This window comes from Malaclemys terrapin, chromosome 1, assembly GCF_027887155.1.
Source record: "Malaclemys terrapin pileata isolate rMalTer1 chromosome 1, rMalTer1.hap1, whole genome shotgun sequence".
NCBI lineage: Eukaryota > Metazoa > Chordata > Testudines > Emydidae > Malaclemys > Malaclemys terrapin.
Window position 1 is genome coordinate 350,119,122 of NC_071505.1, and position 18,101 is coordinate 350,137,222.

The 18,101-nt window shown below is 45.0% G+C and overlaps 2 protein-coding genes across 2 annotated transcripts in view; one reads left to right on the forward strand and one right to left on the reverse strand.

Annotated features, from left to right (window-relative positions):
* Positions 1-18,101, reverse strand: part of LOC128830247 (olfactory receptor 52N4-like) — a 66,289-nt gene that overhangs the window by 12,479 nt on the left and 35,709 nt on the right. The window lies entirely within an intron of this gene.
* LOC128830249 (olfactory receptor 52P1-like) lies at positions 12,844-13,782 on the forward strand. The gene has a single exon (XM_054016036.1). It carries the CDS (start codon positions 12,844-12,846, stop codon positions 13,780-13,782), a length of 939 nt encoding a protein of 312 aa, XP_053872011.1.

Sequence of the window (18,101 nt, forward strand, 5' to 3'; positions counted from 1 at the left end):
CAGAAATGATACATGCCCACAAATAGGATAATCCATTTCAGCAAATCATAACTTTTCCTATGATACCGGACAAGACATATCTTGTACAAAATGTATCATAATTATATCATAATCATATAACTATGGAGAATATGGAATGCAGCATCACAATGAGGTTATGAGGAGATCCTTATCTAGGCTTTTAAAAGGTTCAAATGAGAGCAGCATGAACATTAGAAAACATAAACCCCAACTAGACATACAAAATGATGGGATCTAAATTAGCTGTTTCCACTCAAGGAAGAGATCTTGGAGTCATCCTAGATAATTCTCTGAAAACATCCGCTCAGTGTGATGCAGCAGTCAGAAAAGCTAACAGGATGTTGGGAACCATTAGGAAAGGGATAGAAAGGAAAACCAAAAATATAATATTGCCACTGTATTGTAGCCTTTTATTTTATTTAAAGTGAATTTTATAGCATGGTATTATATGACCGTGGGTTCGGCTCTGGCGGCTACAGTTTCAAGCTTAACAGAGTGGAAGTCACCTTTGCTACTTGCTTCAGAGTGAAAGTCTCTAGGGAAACATAACGACCAAGGGCAGTGACCATCTATACATTCACCAGTACACAGTCTAGTCTATTTTATAAGTTTTATTAAAGTTATGATTAAAGTTATGATTACGCAATCATACAGACATTCTATAACGACCTATGCACAAGTTACAAACATAGTTATATTCACATCCTTAACAACAGAGTTAGGGTCTCATGAGTCTGATCATCAGTATAGGGACGATTCCTGCTGGAATCTCCCAGAGGGAGCTCAGTTTTCCCATTCTGTGTATCCATTTTTTCTAATGTGGTTCTGTCTACACCAGAGGTGAGCAAACTTTTTGGCCTGAGCGCCACATGGGGGTTCTGAAACTGTATGGAGGGCTGGGTAGGGAAGGCTGTGCCACCCCAAACAGCCTGGCACCTGCCCCCTATCTGCCCCCTCCCCACTTTCTGCCCCCCTCATAACCCCTGACCCATCCAACCCTCCCCCTGCTCCTTGTCCCCTGACCGCCCCCTCCCAGGACCCCCCCACCCATAACCACCCCCTGGGAACCCCAACACCTATCCAACCCCCCTGCTCCCTATCCCCTAACGGCCCCACAGGACTCCTTGCCCCTTATCCAACCCCCCAGATCCCCGCCCCCTTACCATACCACTCACAGCACCAGGACTTGCATCCGCGCCGCGCTGCACAGCCATGCTTCTGCTCAGTCTAGAGCACCAGAGCAGTCCCACGGCTCTCACAGCCACGCTGCCGGCAGGAGCTCACAGCCCCACCACCCAGAGCAATGGCAGCATGGCGAGATGAGGCTGCGGGGGATGGGGGACTGGGAGCTAGCGTACCTGGCCGGGAGCTCAAGGGCCGGGCAGGACAGCCCTGCGGGCTGGATGTGGCCCGCGGGCTGTAGTTTGCCCATCTCTGGTCTTACACCTTCATTCTGCATGTGTCCATAAAAGTGTCCACCGTCTTTTCTCTTACTGGCCTGTTTCCCCTGGAAACTTAAGGGACCTCAATTTTCTATAGACTGTGTAAGTTCCCTTTGTTCCCATTAGCATTGACATACAACCTGTGTCCCATGATTAAGAAACGTGTCTGAGACAGATGCACCGTTACAGTATTTTTATGATCTAATATTAATTTTCTGGGTAATTTTGTGCAATTTTACCAGTCGGTACCTCTTTTCCCACAATCTTAGGGCATCGGGTTATTTCTCAATTTCTTGTCTCCAAGGACTTTCAGTCCTCAATTTATAGGTCTTGCATTTCAGCTGGTCTTGCTCATGTCTAATATTTGGTTCCTCTAAATACTGATGAATCTGATACTTTCATAATCCTACAAATTAACTCTAAGTAACATACAATTAGTATATGTAACATAACAAATTGAATAAAAATAACATCACACAATAAATGGATCCTAAACTAAAATCATTGGTTACATCCCCCCCTTGACAAGATGAATATTATCTCATTATCATTGATCATAGAATCATAGAATATCAGGGTTGGAAGGGACCTCAGGAGGTCATCTACTCTAACCCCCTGCTCAAAGCAGGACCAATCTCCAACTAAATCAACCCAACCAGGGCTTTATCATGACTGACCTTAAAAACCTCCAAGGAAGGAGATTCCACCACCTCCATAGGTAACCCATTCCAGTGCTTCACCACACTCCTAGTGAAACAGTTTTTCCTAATAACCTCCTCCATGGCAACTTGAGACCATTACTCCTTATTCTGTCATCTGGTACCACTGAGACAAGTATAGATCCATCCTCTTTGAAACCCCCTTTCAGGTAGTTGAAAGTAGCTATCAAATCCCCTCTCATTCCTCTCTTCTGCAGACTAAACAATTCCAGATCTCTCAGCCTCTCCTCATAAGTCATGTGCTCCAGCCCCCGAATCATTTTTGTTGCCCTCCGCTGGACTCTTTCCAGTTTTTTTCACATCCTAATCACAATAATTAATCACTAATCACTGCTGAATACTGGCATGTAATATGTATGTGACAGTGCTCTTCTTATCTAATCATCAAAGGATGATTAGAGGATGTGTAAAAAGCTAACATACTCAATGCTTCTTTTTTGGTGCCTCTGTCTCTAGCTGTGCACCACTGGTATGCCACAAAAGCTGCTCTGGCATTCACATGGTTCACCCAATCATCACTTCAAAGAGTGTATGATCTGTGGAGACAGTGGGAGTTGTCCCGAGTGTCATTAAAATGAGTAGAATTAGAGTATTCCACTTGCATCCATTGGCATCTGCCAGTTTCCGCTGCATTCATTTGCAATTTGTTTTCTCTAGTATTCCTGAGTGGAGGGACTGAAGACCACCTGTCCCCCGAAAGGGGGAGACAGCGGGTTGGGGCACAGCCAGACGACCATGTCCCAAAGAGGACGCTGTGCTCCAGGAGCGATCCGGGTCCAGATGGTGGAGACGGCTGAGGCAAGTAGAGACACTGCTAGTAAAAGACACCCTGGTGGTCCCAGCACGATCAGAAGGAGGCACCGTGATAGTGAGTCAGCACCATTACAAGGACTCTGCACGTGTCCTTGTTGAACCTCATCAGATTTCTTTTGGCCCAACCTCCAATTTGTCTAGGATACTCTGGAACCTATCCCTACCCTCCAGCATATCTACCTCTCCCCACAGCTTAGTGTCATCTGTGAACTTGCTGAGGGTGCAATTAATCCCATCATCCAGATCACTAATAAAGATGTTGAATGTTTTATGCCTTGGCCTTTCTAATTTTGTTCCTACATATTGTGTTATTTGTTTATCTTCATCCTTTGTAATTTTACCTAGTTTCCACTTCTTGTAGGACACTTCTTTTAATGTTTATATCATTGATGATCTCCTGGTTAAACCAGGGTGGTATGAATATTAAGATTTAATTGACGTTACTCTGGGTTTACACTGCAGTAACTGAGATCCAGATCAGGTCCCAGGAGTTTGAATCTTGTGTAACTTAAGTGGCAAAAGAAGAGAATTTCACATGCAGCCTACTGAACCCAGTAGGGTATAACATTCTCCTCTTTTGTCAAAAGCAGGAGTACCCTGCCAACGATGGTCTCCCAAACCCATAAACAATAGCTGTATCAGTGGCAGGATGGGAAGACAGCATAGAGCAAGAGCGTGATAAATGAAGGAGTGATAGCTCCCTTTTATGGACACCAGCCAGCCAGTAGCTATAAAATCACTCTTAGTAGCTGTTCTCTAATTGCTCTACCTGTAAAGGGTTGAAACGTCTCACTGTTCTGCATAGATAGAAGGAAGTGATTGGGTACCTGGCCAAAAGAGCCAATGGGAAGGCTAGAACTTTTTAAAATTGAAAAAAAGACTCGCCTTTTGTCTGACTGTTGTTGTCCCAGGGAGAGGAGGACAGGGCTGCAGCTATGCTGTAGGAAGCTTGGGCCAGGTATGAAAAAATTATCAATATCATACCTAGAAACTACTCATTTAAAACTCAAGATATGTAAGTAGATCAGGAAATGTCTAGGAAGACGCAATTAGGTTTATCCCTTTTCTTTTCTTATGGCTTGTGAATTCCTCTGTGCTAACCCCAGGTGCTTTTGTTTTCCTTATAACCTTTAAGATGGACCTCAAGAAAGCTATTATTGGTTCTTAATCCTTGTAGTTGCTCTTTTAAAATCTAGCAATACTCTGAGTTCCCAGATGTATTTTCTTTCTTTTTTTTAATTAATGAAATTTACTGTTTTTAAGAACAGAATTGGATTTTTGTGTCTTAAGATGTTTGTGCCCATGTTGTTTAATTAGCTGGTGGCAGCAGCTGATTTCCTTGTTTTTTTTTTCTTTCTCAACTCTTCCCCGGAGCGGGGGGGTGAAGGGCTTGTGGGCACTCCACAGGAAGGAATTCCCAACTGTGCCTTCCTAGGCTCTCAAAGGGATTCTGCACTTGGGTGGTGGCAGCATCTACCTATCCAAGGTCAGAGAAAAGCTGTAAGCTTGGGAGCTTAATAGAAGCCTGGAGTGGCCAATATTAATTTATAGAATCCTTGTGCCCCCCCTCCACTTCTGCACTCAAAGTGCCAGAGTGGGGAATTAGCCTTGACAAGGGGACTTTCCCAAATAGCGTGTGTTTGTATGTTTACTCTGTAAAGGGCTGATTATCATAGGCAGGAAAAACTCAGTCTTTTAAACCACTCCTTGGTAACCCAGCCCCTTCCCAGTGAAAAAGAATCTCGATACTGAGCATTTATACAACAGGAGCACCAGATCTTAAACTGAGCACCCAGACTCAAGCCAGTTATTGGGGTTGTGTACTAGAGAGAAATTACTGGGACATCCAAAGCGCAGGAACTGCCTCTCTCAGGCTCATGTGGCAGTATATATATAATACATATCTAGGTCCCCTAATCACCACAGGGTTTCCTGACCTCCAGAGAATTTGCAGCTGTGAATGTTCTTCTTCCTCTCTTTAGCTGCCACCTGGGTATTTATCTGTATCAGACATTTGCATGAGATATGCACTTTATTTAACTATTTCATAGGATTTGTATAAGAGATTTATATTGTATCCCCCGAGAAAGATTTGGTCCCTCACAGGGCTGGTGATGCTAATTTCAGCTTTTCACCTCTAAAGCATTGGTTGAAATTGGGCTCAGTGGGATAGGGATAGTAACTGATTAATACACAACATACCCCACTTCAGAGAGCACTTCCCATCTTCAAAGGGTTTTACAAACATTTACTTAGTAACTCTGCCCTAGTGGATCAGATCAGAATCCGTGATAGTGAACAGAACCAGATGCTTCAGAGGGATCAGATGCTGGCCTCTGAACTCTGTGGGCTCTGCTGCTCCTCTGTAGGGCTTTGGTGCCACTCACAGAAGCTTGTGGATATCTTCGTTATCCACGTTTAACAGTGGAATTGTTCACAAGGTCACTGTTTCAATGATCATCGCTGGGCTTCCCTGGTAACACCTCGATAGGATGCACAGGGGCACAGCAATTGTCTCAGGCTGTACACAAACAACTGAAAGCCAAATGCAGAAATGATATCAATAATGGTATGAGTGTTAGGCACTGGCCAGTCAATCTACAATGCTGTACCTGTTCTACCTGGCTCATGAGTGGGGAAGTCCCTTTGCAAATAGATGCTCTAAAGACTTTACAGTTATTTTTTTTTAATTAAAGCTGGGATTGTGGCACACAACATGCAACTTCCAGAGAATCGGACTAGCTCACTGAGGCACGTGAAATAGGGCCAATTGGAGTCTTGTTATTCAGAACTTGAAATCAGCATCTGGGATGAGCATGGCTCAAAACTTCATCAAAGCATGGGAACCTCAACAAAGCATCAAATCCTTCCTCAACTGCCACCTTCATGCCTGTGTGTCTTGCTCCCAGCACTGGAAACCTAACCATGTACCCCAGCCAAACCCACAATCTCTACATAGCGGCCTCTCATGTGCCGAGCGGGTTGAGGAATTGTGCCAACAAAGGCTGCTACGGTTTAGAACTGGGGGAAGCATGGTTTCCACATTATATCTGAAATCCTTCTAACAACAAAAGTTTCACCTGTAGGATGGATGGGGCTGGAGTGGGTGTTTGAAAGAGGCAGCCAGGGCTGTCACTGCTGACACCCACTGGCAATTCACCTTGAGGCTTTGTTGACAATAAACCTGGTTGGGTGCCTTCGTACCTTAACGGATCTTGTGGTCATTGCACGGTTCGCTGGAGGTCTGCTGTGCCAAGTGTCTGCGCAGAACTGGGAAAACACATATATAGAACCAAACATCTGCGCACAACTGGGACCACTAGTATTCAACATATTCATAAATGGTCTGGAGAAAGGAGTAAACGAAGACTGAAAAGAGTTACTATGGGATCCCACAAAACTGGATGACTGAGCAACAAAATGGCAGATGAAATTTAATGTTCAGAAATGCAAAGTAATGCACTTTTGAAAACATAATCCCAACTATACATAAAAATGATGGGGTCTAAATTAGCTCTTACCACTCAAAAAAGAGATCTTGGAATCATTGTGTATAATTCTCTGAAATACATCCACTCAATCTGCAGCATCAGTCAAAAAGCTAACTGAATGTTGGGAATCATTAGAAAAAGAATAGATAATAGGACCGAAAATATCATCTTGACTCTATATATATCCATGGTATGCCCACATCTTCAATACTGTGTGCAGATCTGATCACCCCATTTCAAAAAAGGATAATTGGAATTGGAAAAGATATAGAGAAGGGCAACAGAAATAATTTGGGCTATGAAACAGCTTCCGTAAATGAAATTAATAGGCCGCAGGTATAAAAAGAACTAAATAAAGTATTTCTTCACACAGTGCACAGTGACCCTGTGGAACTCCTTGCCAGATGATGTTGTAAAGGCTAATACTATAAAAGGATTGGAAAAAGAATTAGATAAGTTCACGAAGGTTGGGTATATCAGTAGCTATTAGCCAGCATGAGCAGGGATGGATAAGCATGCCTTGAAGATTCCCTAGGGAAGAGGTGACAGGGGATGGATCACTTGATGATTACTTATTTGGTTCATTCCCTCTGAAGCACCTGGCACTGGCCATGTTGGAGGACAGGATACTGGTCTAGATGGACCATTGGTCTGACTCAGGATGGCCGCTCTTATAAAGAGCAAATTTTGGGTGGTTTCTTTGTCGGAGGATTTCCTTACTCATCTAGAACAAACAGTGAACAGGGGGAAGTGCTGGTCCCAGGCTAAAATGATTTCTAGCCTGTGTATGGAAACCTGGTGGACTGCTTGTATCCCCAGACAGGGTGAGAAATTGCTAATTCATATTTAATCTATGTAGTATCAAATCTATCTAGTATCCGATCTATCTAGTCTGTGGTTTTGTTTATTTGCTAAGAAATTTGCTAGGTAATCTCTTTGCTATCACTTATAATCACTTAAAATCTAACTTTCTGTTCTTAAAGTTGTTTTCTGCTTTCTCAAAACTACGCCTTTGAGTGACGTCACTGGGAAAAATCCCAGCTTGGTTAATACAGGCTTGTTGCATATCCTTCCCACATCGAGGGGAGGGAAAACTCTGTTAATGAGCTTACATTGTAAAGATCCCTGGGTTTATACTCCAGTGGGCCTTGTGATCCTGGGGAGCTGGGAAATTGGCAGGTGTCTCCTTTTTGTCCTTGAGTGGCTTAGGTAAATCCTTGGGTAGCTCAGTTGGGTGTGTGGCACCATATGCTGTTGTGTTGGGTGGTAACAGGACCTGGAGAGGTTGAATCACCAGTAAAGCATTGTGGAAATTGGCCAGCCCAGATGGGTGGTTAGAAGGGTTTCAGCAGTTCCCATGGCTCCCGGACTGCACCCCGGGGGTGACAACCCATCACACGTGATACCCTCCAGAGCCCAGATTAGGCCCCTCGGCACCTGTGACACAAGCATGGGGGAAGGACTGTAGCCCAAACAAAAGATCCAGATGGGAAACATGGGATACCATGTGAGACGAACTCCAGGTCATTTTGGCCCTGGGAGTGGTGAAGGAATCACACTGTTAGTGGAGAAGTCCCAGGGTATTAGTTCTGATGCAGGATAACACAACCCATTTCTGCATAGATTTCTGAAAGATGAACACAGTATTGACATTTGATGCCTTCCCGATGCAGAGAGTAAATGAACAATTAGAACAGTTGGGAGTTGCCAGATAAATATCCACTTTACACCTCACAAAGGGATACTGGCAAATACCTGTGATACCAGAATCCTGGGAGAAGAAAGCATTTTCCATGCCCTTTGGTGCCAGTGACTTTTAAGAGGCTGATGGACTGGATATTACAACTGCATGGGTGGTATGCAGCGCTATGCTGCTCCGATCAATTGAAAATGGATTTTGGTCCTGTATCTCATAACAGCATTCCCAAACATAGAGCAGATGGCGGTACATTACACACAGAAGAGAAAGCCATCATCAACTTCTAGGCTAAACAGTCTGCAAGACTCTGATTGCCCTGAGAATCTGAGTCCCTGCTATTGGCGAATCATTTCTTCACTCCCAGGGGATGCTCTCAGGCTGACGTTCTCCTTGGTTTATTTTCTGCTCTTCCTGCTGATCACGGAGCCAAGGGAATTGTCAGGGAGTCCCATCCAACCTGAGAGTCCACAGGGAATGTTCGGTGAAATCATAAAGGTCGTTGTCCAGCACACGGAGTGTCAGGCATGTGAGATTCATGAGCTGATACTCAGGGCTCTGCCTTCCGGTCGCAGAAAGGAGATGAGCAGGATTTCGGTGAGTTGCCTGTTTCTGCATTGAAGATAGTGCTAAGGGCTCAGGAAGAGTTCCAGGGTTCATGTCAAGAACCATCTGGTCAGGAATTCACCAGGACAGCGACTTGAATTGTTTAGTATTGTGTGAAACACCAAGGGAATTACCTGGTAAAATTGGAACCAGAAATGTAGTGGAAATAGCTTAGACAAATCTTTGTTTTTAAGATCAGTTCGTCTCTTACTGTGTCCTTCTATCTGTCTCAGTAGCTTCCTTTTTGGGAGCTGTGTGTTTTTTCCTCTTGTTCACTCAAGTTTTCCAATTCAGGGACTTTACTGTGCTTTTAGGTAGTATAGCCAAAGCCTATGCAGTGGGTATTTGTGTTACCAGATGGTTCAGTACAAGAATGGACTGCACGCTGGCCAGATTCTGCTCTCACATTCTGCCATCACTGGGTCACTCCAGATTGACAAAGGCTTCCCTGTTTTGAAATCCCCTTCTTTAGTGCCCGGTCTCAGAATGCCACATAAACAGGGTGTTTCCTTCAGACTCTTTCAGCGCCCTTACAGAATAGCACTTTCTGTAGAAGGACCCGAAGACAAAAGTTAAACACTAATGGTGAAACCTTGGCCCCATTGAGATCACTCTAAGTCCACATGTAGGGACTTATATAACTGACGCCATTTACACCAACCATGAGCCTCCAGTGACTTTAACTGGAGATGTCTGTGACCTCTAAGGACAGATAAGCTCATCTGGATGAAAGAAGAACTGACAGAAGAGTTGCTCAGATCTCAAACTCACAGGCTTAAAGGTTCAGAACAATTAGGATAACTTATTTTTCATGGGGGAGAGGGGTCTGCTCTCTCGGTGCCTCTACATCTCTGGGTCTGGAGGGGATGTGAAGCACCAAAAGGAAGTAAAAAGAAAAGCATGTTTCTGGCTTAGAGGAAACCAGGAGGTTCAGGAACACACAGTGTGTGGGATGGGGGTTGGGGGAGGCTTGATGCGCAGTATCCAGATCACAATGGCGTGGAGTCCTGAAACTGGGTGAAATAGGAAATGGACATCCTGCTTAACGCACAGACCCAAAAGCTGTAACGAGGCCTCCTGGGGAAGGGGTGTCTGTCAGACTGTAACTTTATGTGGACCACGCTGTAACAGATTGTCTCTGACACCATCCCCCATCCACACCATCCCTCCACCTGTGAGCAACCCCAGTACAGCCTTCTGGTAACATCAGCAATTGCCAACATGGAAAAGCAGCCTCAGGAAAGTATGTCCAGGTTTCTAACGGGCTGCAATATGTTAAACCTGTGTGTCATTTTGAGGAAGAATTAGACACGCTGGCTACTTGCAGTCTCCATGTCCTCTTTCCCTCCCACTGGGTCTGCTCCACTCTCCTTCCCTCTGACAGAGTGAGCTGCATCTGATGCAACTGCTGGGGTTCCCTTTGCCCCCAGAAAGGATCTTCAGGCTGATCCCCCACATTTCCCCAGTTCAAGGAGACCCTGAGTTTAAACCACTCTTAGGGAATTTCTGTGAGGTGTCACTGTGGGGTTTGGCACCTGGTTTTGGACGTGGGTGAGGGGTATCACTGTGTGGCAGGGCTGGATGTTGTGGGAGTGGGGGGACAACATAGACAGGCGGGAAGTGCTGTTGGATCTGGGGTAGGCAGGGGGTGTACATGGACAGGCGGGCACCAATGGGGGTTGTGGAGTAGGGAGTAAGATGTAAATGGGCAGGAAGGTATTGCTGGAGTTGTAGGAGGCAGGCAGGGGGTGTACACAGAGAAACAGCCAGCGCTGAGGGTTGTCAGTGCAATCAGGGGGTATACAGGGACAGGTAAGTAGTGCTGGGGGTTGTGGATGCTGAAATTAAATGTTACCTTGAGATTGTTGGTTCAAGGCCAGCACTGGGACTTTTCCTAGCCCCGAGTGCACGGTTTGGGCTCAGGGTATGTTTTTCTTGGCAAAAAACAAAACTGCAGTCTGAGTGTTTCCAATTGTTGTTGAATGTTATTTATGTACCTTCCAGATATTGCATTCTGTTACCTCTTTGTATGCTAATCATATGATTAAATATTGGTTCCCCGTGTAGGTACTTACAGACTGTGATCAAGTCACCCATTAACCATCTTTGTTAAACTACATAGATAGAGCTCCTTGAATCTATCACTGTAAGGCAGGTTTTCTAATCTTTTACTAATTCTTGTGATTCTTCTCTGAACCCTCTTCAGTGCATCAACATCCATCTTTAATCCTGGACACCAGAACTCGACACAGGATTCCAGCAGCAGTTACGCCAGTGCCAAATACAGAGGTAAAATAACTCCTCTACTTCTCCTTGAGATTCTCCTGGTTATCATCCCAGGATCACATTTGCTCTTTTGGACACAGGGTCACACACATGGGAGCTCATGTTTAGCTGGTTTCCCCTTCATGTCCCCAATTCTTGTTCAGATTCGCTGCACTTACACAATAGTCCTCATCTTGTTAGCACCACCTACATTCTTTGTTCCTAGATGCAGATATCTACATAGCTATATTAGAACACACATTGTTTCTAACCAATCCACATTGCTCTGAGTCACTGACCTGTCCTCTTCATTATTTATGATCCCCCAATTTTCGTGTCATCTGCAAACGTCAATATTCAGGCATGAGAAGGGTTAGCAGCTGAGTTGCTGACACATGTCTCTGCTTCCTCATGTCAGTTAACCCCTGTAATTTATGTCTCAGACAAAGTTGAGTGCCTGCAAAAAAGTGTCTCACCAAAAGAAATGAGGGAAGTAACAGAGGTGCAGACCCATAGCCATAAAAACCAAGTCCCATGTGCCCTTCATGCCCATTCTGTTTAGCACAAAGTCATAGTCCAGCAGGATAATGTCTGTTTCCATAAGGTAACTTGGCTCCTTTACAATATAGCAATTGGACCGTGGAACAGACCTTTGGTCCATCTAGTCAAGTGTCTTCTCTCTAGGACAGTGACAGCCTCAGATGCTGCAGAACAAGGTGGCAGAAACCCAGTCGTAGTTGTATGGGAGGAAAACCGTCATGAGGGTGTCACCCTAATGCCTAACAGCTAGAGATTAGCTTTTCCCCACAAACATGTGGGCATATAGACTTTCCAAACTATTTATTTATCTGTAATAATTGTTACTGGACAGTCTCACTATCCATGGACATAGCCAAACCCCATCGTGATTCTTGCTTACCTCATGGCCTCAAATACCTCTTGTGGCAAAGACTTCCTCAGTCTAATTAGGCAGTGAGTGAAGAAAGGATTTTGTTTTTATCTGTTTTGAATTTGCCACATTTCAGCTTAATTGAATGTCTTCTTGATCTTGTGTTATGAGTCAGGAAGAACACGTTCTCCATCAGTCAGTAATTTCTACACTTTTCTCATATTCCCTCTTATTCGTTTCAGTTCTAAGGTAAAAATACCAGTCCCAGTCCATATGAGCCCCCGGCCTTTGATCATTCTCATTGCCCTTCCCTGGACCACTCTAATTCTGCAATATCCTGTGTAAGAAGGATGCTCAGTACTACACAGAGGAGCCCACAGGAGCGTGAAACATTGACTGACAGATCTCATGACACTGTATTTTCTGTATGATTCCCCATCCCACTCCTCCTGGATCCCAATGTTTTGCTTAGTTTCTCTCCATGCTTGCACTGTGAGCAGGGTTGTACTGAGCTGTGAACCATGATGCCCAGGTACCACGCCAGCATTCGTAGAGTGAAATTAGAACCTTGTAAGCTGTCTGAGGAATTCAAGCTTTTCCCTCCAATGGCATACACGTTGCAGTTATTGACATAGAAGTTCATCTGCCATCATACTGACCATTCACCTGGTTTGGTTAGCTCCCGCTGATGACTTCTTTGGACTTCACTATGATCTACATAATCTGGTGCCATCTGTAAATGTTACCACCTCATTGCTCACCCCCCTTTCTATATTGCTTATAACTATAAAATATTTACTGTATTATTTTTTTAAAACTGTGTAACCACCCCTCACTGTGCTTCTCTCTCTCCACAGGCACCTTGAGCCTTTCTGAGCCCGTTTGACACATCCACCACCTCATGGCAGCTTTCAACCTCACCCCCCCTGACCCTTCAACATTCATCCTAACGGGCATTCCTGGCCTGGAAGCTGCCCACATCTGGATTTCCATCCTTTTCTCTATGTTCTATATTATTAGCCTATTGGGAAATTTCATGGTTCTGTGTGTTGTAGGGAAAGAGCAAACCCTGCACAAGCCGATGTATCTGCTGCTCTGCATGTTGGCATTCACAGACATCACCATGTCTACCTCTGTCGTGCCAAAGTCACTGTGTATATTTTGGTTCAATTTGAAAGGCATTACTGTGGGTGGCTGCCTCACCCAGTTGTTCTTCCTGCATGCGGGGTCTATGACACATTCAGCCGTCCTCGTGACAATGGCCTTTGATCGCTATGTTGCCATATGTAACCCTCTGAGATATACCACCATCCTCACCAACACACGGATAGCTAAGCTAGGGCTAGTGGGTTTGATGAGAGCTGTTCTCCTCGTTCTGCCAATTCCCCTTCTCCTGAGCAGGCTGTCATTCTGTGCCAATCACATTATCCCCCACACGTATTGTGAGCACATGGCTGTGTTGAAAATGTCATGTGGGGACACCACACTCAACAGGACGTATGGCTTGGTGGTAACATTTGTAGTCATGGGGTTAGACCTGACGCTCATTGCCCTCTCCTATGGTCTGATCATCAGGGCCATCCTTAAAATCTCCCATAAGGAAGCCCACCAGAAAGCCATCAACACCTGCACAGCCCACATCTGTGTGATGCTGACAACTTATACTCCCTTCCTCTTCTCCATTCTGACACACAGGTTTGGTCAGGGCATCGCTCCCCATGTTCACATCATCTTGGCCAACCTCTATGTCCTCATCTCCCCCATGCTCAACCCTATCATTTATGGAGTCAAAACCAAAGAGCTTCGTGACAAAGTGGGCAAATGCCCCTGCAGAATATGATTGCCTGGGACCACTAACTTTAAATCTGTGTGACAAGAGGTGGAAAGAATAGCTCCTCCTTAATCAAGGGTGCTGTGTCCCCGTTTGGCTGAGCTCAGCATTGCGGAAGTTCACAGTATGAGAAGTTCCTCAAACTTAGTGTCTTATCACTCCATCACCAAGCACTGCTTTCTCCATTGTTGAGATCCCTCTCTCTGACTGTCATCTGATCTCTCCCCCATCTCTGGAAGCCATGTCACTCCGCCTTTCCATGACTTCCAGACCACCAGAAGATACTGCAGCTTTCTGACACAAGGTGGATCCTGTGTGAACAAGTTGCTTTGTTCAACGAACTGAAGCTACATTTTCGATAACCAAAGACAAGGAAAGAAACTATAATGCTGAACTTCTTTATCATCTATACCGTGTTCTGGTTGTGATGGGTTGGATCACAGAAACCCCCTTAGGGTTGTCAACTGATGTGCCAAGGCTACTTATGCCCCTGCTTTCCCTGCCAGCTTGGGACTCCAGCACCCTGTCTTGTTGAGCAAGACACCCCAGTCTGCTCCAACACCGACCCAGTGTCTGAACCACGTGCCCCAAAGCTGCAGACTTAACTGAAAGCAACTTAAGAAGTGTTCCTGTCTTTAACACTGAGATGCCCAACTCCCAATGGTATCCAAACCCCAAATAAATCTGTTTTACGCTGTATAAAGCATATACACGGTAAACTCATAAATTGTTCGCCCTCTATAACACTGATAGAGAGAGATGCACAGCTGTTTGTCCCCCCCACCAAGGTATTAATACATACTCTGAGTTAATTAATAAGTAAAAAGTGATTTTACAGAAAGTAGGATTTAAGTGGTATCAAGTAGTAACAGACAGAACAAAGTGAATTGCTAAGTAAAATAAAATAAAACATGCAAGTCTGAGTCTAATTCCGTAAGAATGGCCCCAGGGCAACACATGAGGCAAACTCTGTGGCTGTTCCCTCGTAAAACATGGGTTACCATGTGAGATGAACTCCAGATAATTTAGGCCTTGGGAGTGGTGAAGAAATCACACAGTAAGTGGAGAAGTCCCAGGGTATTAGTGCTGATGCAGGATAACACAGCCCATTTCTGCATAGATTTCTGAAAGATGAACACAGTATTGAAAAGTGATGCCTTCCCGATGCAGAAAATAAAAGAACTATTAGAAAATGTTGAGCTGACAGATAAATATCCACTTTACACCTCTCAAAGGGATACTGGCAAATGCCTTTCAAATTGAAAATGGGTTTTGGTCCTGTATCTCTTAGCAGCATTCCCAAACATGGAGCAGACGGCGGTACATTACACACAGAAAAGAAAACCGTCATCAGCTGCTAAGCTGAACATTCTGCAAGAAACATTTTTCCCTGGTAATCGAAGTCCCTGCTATCAGCGAATCATTTCTTCACTCGCAGGGGAAGCTCTCAAGCTGACAGTCCACTGGGTCTATTTTCCATTCTTCCTGATGCTCACGGAGATAAGGGAATTGTCCAGGGGTCCTGGCCAACCTGAGAGTCCGCAGGGAATGTTCAGGGGAATTATAAAGGACACTGCCCAGCACACCGAATATCAGACACGTGAGATCCATACGCTGATTCTCAGGGCTCTGCCTTCTGGTCGCTGTAAGGAGATTTCCTCTCTGTGCTGAGTGGGATTTCGGTGAGTTGCCTGTTTCTGCATTGAATATAGTGCAAAGGGCTCAGGAAGAGTTCCAGGGTTCATGTCAACAACCATCTGGGCAGAAATTCACCAGGACAGCGACTCAATCTGTTTAGTATTGTGTGAAACACCAAGGGATTTACCTGGTAAAATTGGAACTAGAAATGTACTGGAAATAGCGTAGACAAATCTTTGTCTTTAAGATCAGTTCTTTGTGTCCTTCTATCCGTCTCAGTAGCTTCCTTTTTGGGGGTTGTGTGTTTTTTCCTCCGGTTAGCTCAAGTTTTCCAAGTCAGTAACTTCAGTGTGCTTTTAGGTAGAATAGCCAGAGCCTCTGCAGTGGGTATCTGTGTTACCGGAGGGTTCACAACAAGAATGGGTCACACACTGGCCAGATTCTGCTCTTACATTCCGCCCTTCACTGGGACACTCCAGATTGACAAAGGCTTCCCTGAGAGCAAAATCAGGGCCCAAATGTTTTTAAATCCCCATCTTTCATGCCTGGTCTAAGAATGCCACATAAACTGGGGGTTTCCTTCAGACTCTTTCGGCGCCCTTACAGAATAGCGCTCTCTGTAGAAGGATCTGAAGCCAAAAGTTAAACACTAAGGGTGACACCTTGGCCCCATTGAGATCACCCTAAGACCACATGTAGGGACTTACATAATTGATGTCATTTACACCAACCGTGAGCCTCCAGTGACTTTAACTGGAGTCATCCTGTGGCCTCTAAGGACGGGTGAGCTCATTTGGACCAAAGATGAACTGAGAAGAGAGTTGCTCAGATCTCAAACTCACAGGTTTAAAGGTTCAAAACAACAAGGATAACAATTTTTTTTCAGGGAGGGAGAGCGGTCTGCTCTCGGCATGCCCCTGCATCTCTGGGTTGCAGGGTCTGTGAAGCACCAAAAGGGCCAAAAGGCAGTAAAAATAAAAGCATATTTCTGGTTTAGAGGAAACCAGGTGATGTTGGAAAACTCACCAGGAGGTCCGGGAACACAGAATGTGTTTGTGGGGATGGGGGAGGCTTGACAGCATGATGCACAGTATCCAGATCACAATGGCCTGGAGCCAGCATGAGTAAACCTTCCTGAAAATGACACACAGCTTTAACATATTGCAGCCTGTTAGAAACCTGGACATACTTTCCTGAGGCTGTTTTTCCCTGCTGGCAATTGCTGATGTTATCCGAAAGCTGTAGTGGGGTTGCTCATGGAGGAGGGATGGTCTGGGGAAGCGGTGTGTGTCAGACTGTAATGTTATGTGGACCACTCTAGCAGATTGTCTCTGACACCGTCCCCCATCCAGACCATCCCTCCTCCCGTGACAAACCCCATTAAAGCCTTCTGGTAAAATCAGCAATTGTCAATACGAAAAAGCAGCCTCAGGGAAGTATGTGTGTGTTTGTAAGGGGCTGCACTACGTGGACAGGTGGGCAGCACTGTTGGTTATGGGGTAAACGGGGGGCGGGTGTACATGGACAGACGGGCAGCGATGGGGGTTGTGGAATGTACACAGGCAGGAAGGCAGTGCTGGGGTTTGTGGGGGCAGGCAGGGGGTTTACACAGAGAAACAGGTAGCGCTGAGTGTTGTCGGTGCAATCCCGGGGTATAAAGGGACAGGTGAGCAGTGCTGGGTGTTGTGGATGCTGAAATTCAATTTTACCTTGTGATTGTTGGTCCAGCGCTGTGACTTTTCCTAGCCCTGCGTGCATTTGGGCTCAGGGTATCTCTTCCCTGGCAAGCAACAAAACTGCAACCTGGGTGTTTCCAATTGTTGTTGTTAAATGTTATTTACATAACTTCCAGCTATTGAATTCTGTTACACCTCTTCATGGTAGCCTGAAAAGCATATGATTAAATATTTGTTCCCTGTGTATGTACTTACAGACCGTTATCAAGTCACCCATTAACCATCTTATAGATTGAGCTATCAAGTCTCTCTCTATAAGGCAGGTTTTCCAATCTTTTACTAATTCTTGTGACTCTTATCTGAACCCTCTTCAGTGCATCAACATCCATCTTTAATCCTGGACACCAGAACTGGACACAGGATTCCAGCAGCAGTTACGCCAAATACAGAGGTAAAATAACTCCCCTACTTCTCCTTGAGATTCTCCTGGTTATCATTCCAGGATCACAGTCGCTCTTTTGGACACAGGGCCACACACATGGGAGCTCATGTTTAGTTAGTTTCCCCTTCATGCCCCCAATTCTTCCTCATATTCACTGCAGTTCCCAGAATAGTCCCGCATCGTGTTAGCATCGCCTACATTCTTTGTTCCTAGATGTAGGTATCGACATAGCTATATTAGAACACACATGGTCTGCTTCGACTTAGTTTACCAACCAATCCAGATTGCTCTGAGCCACTGACCTGTCCTCTGCATTATTTATGATCCAACAATTTCCGTGTCATCTGCAAATTTAATCAATAATCAGGCATGAGAAGTGTTAGCAGCTAAGTTGCTGACACATGTCTCTGCTTAAACCTGTTAGTTACACCTGTAATTTATGTCTCAGACAAAGCTGGGTGCTTGTAAGAAAGTGTCTCACCAAAAGAAATGAGGGAAGTAATAGAGGTGCAGACCCATAGCCCTAAATACCAAGACCGATGTGCCCTTCATGCCCATTCTGTTTAGCAAAA

What these genes read in the sequence shown, in the direction of transcription:
- LOC128830249 (XM_054016036.1), top strand. Translation starts at nt 12,844, where the DNA reads ATGGCAGCTTTCAACCTCACCCCCCCTGACCCTTCAACATTCATCCTA.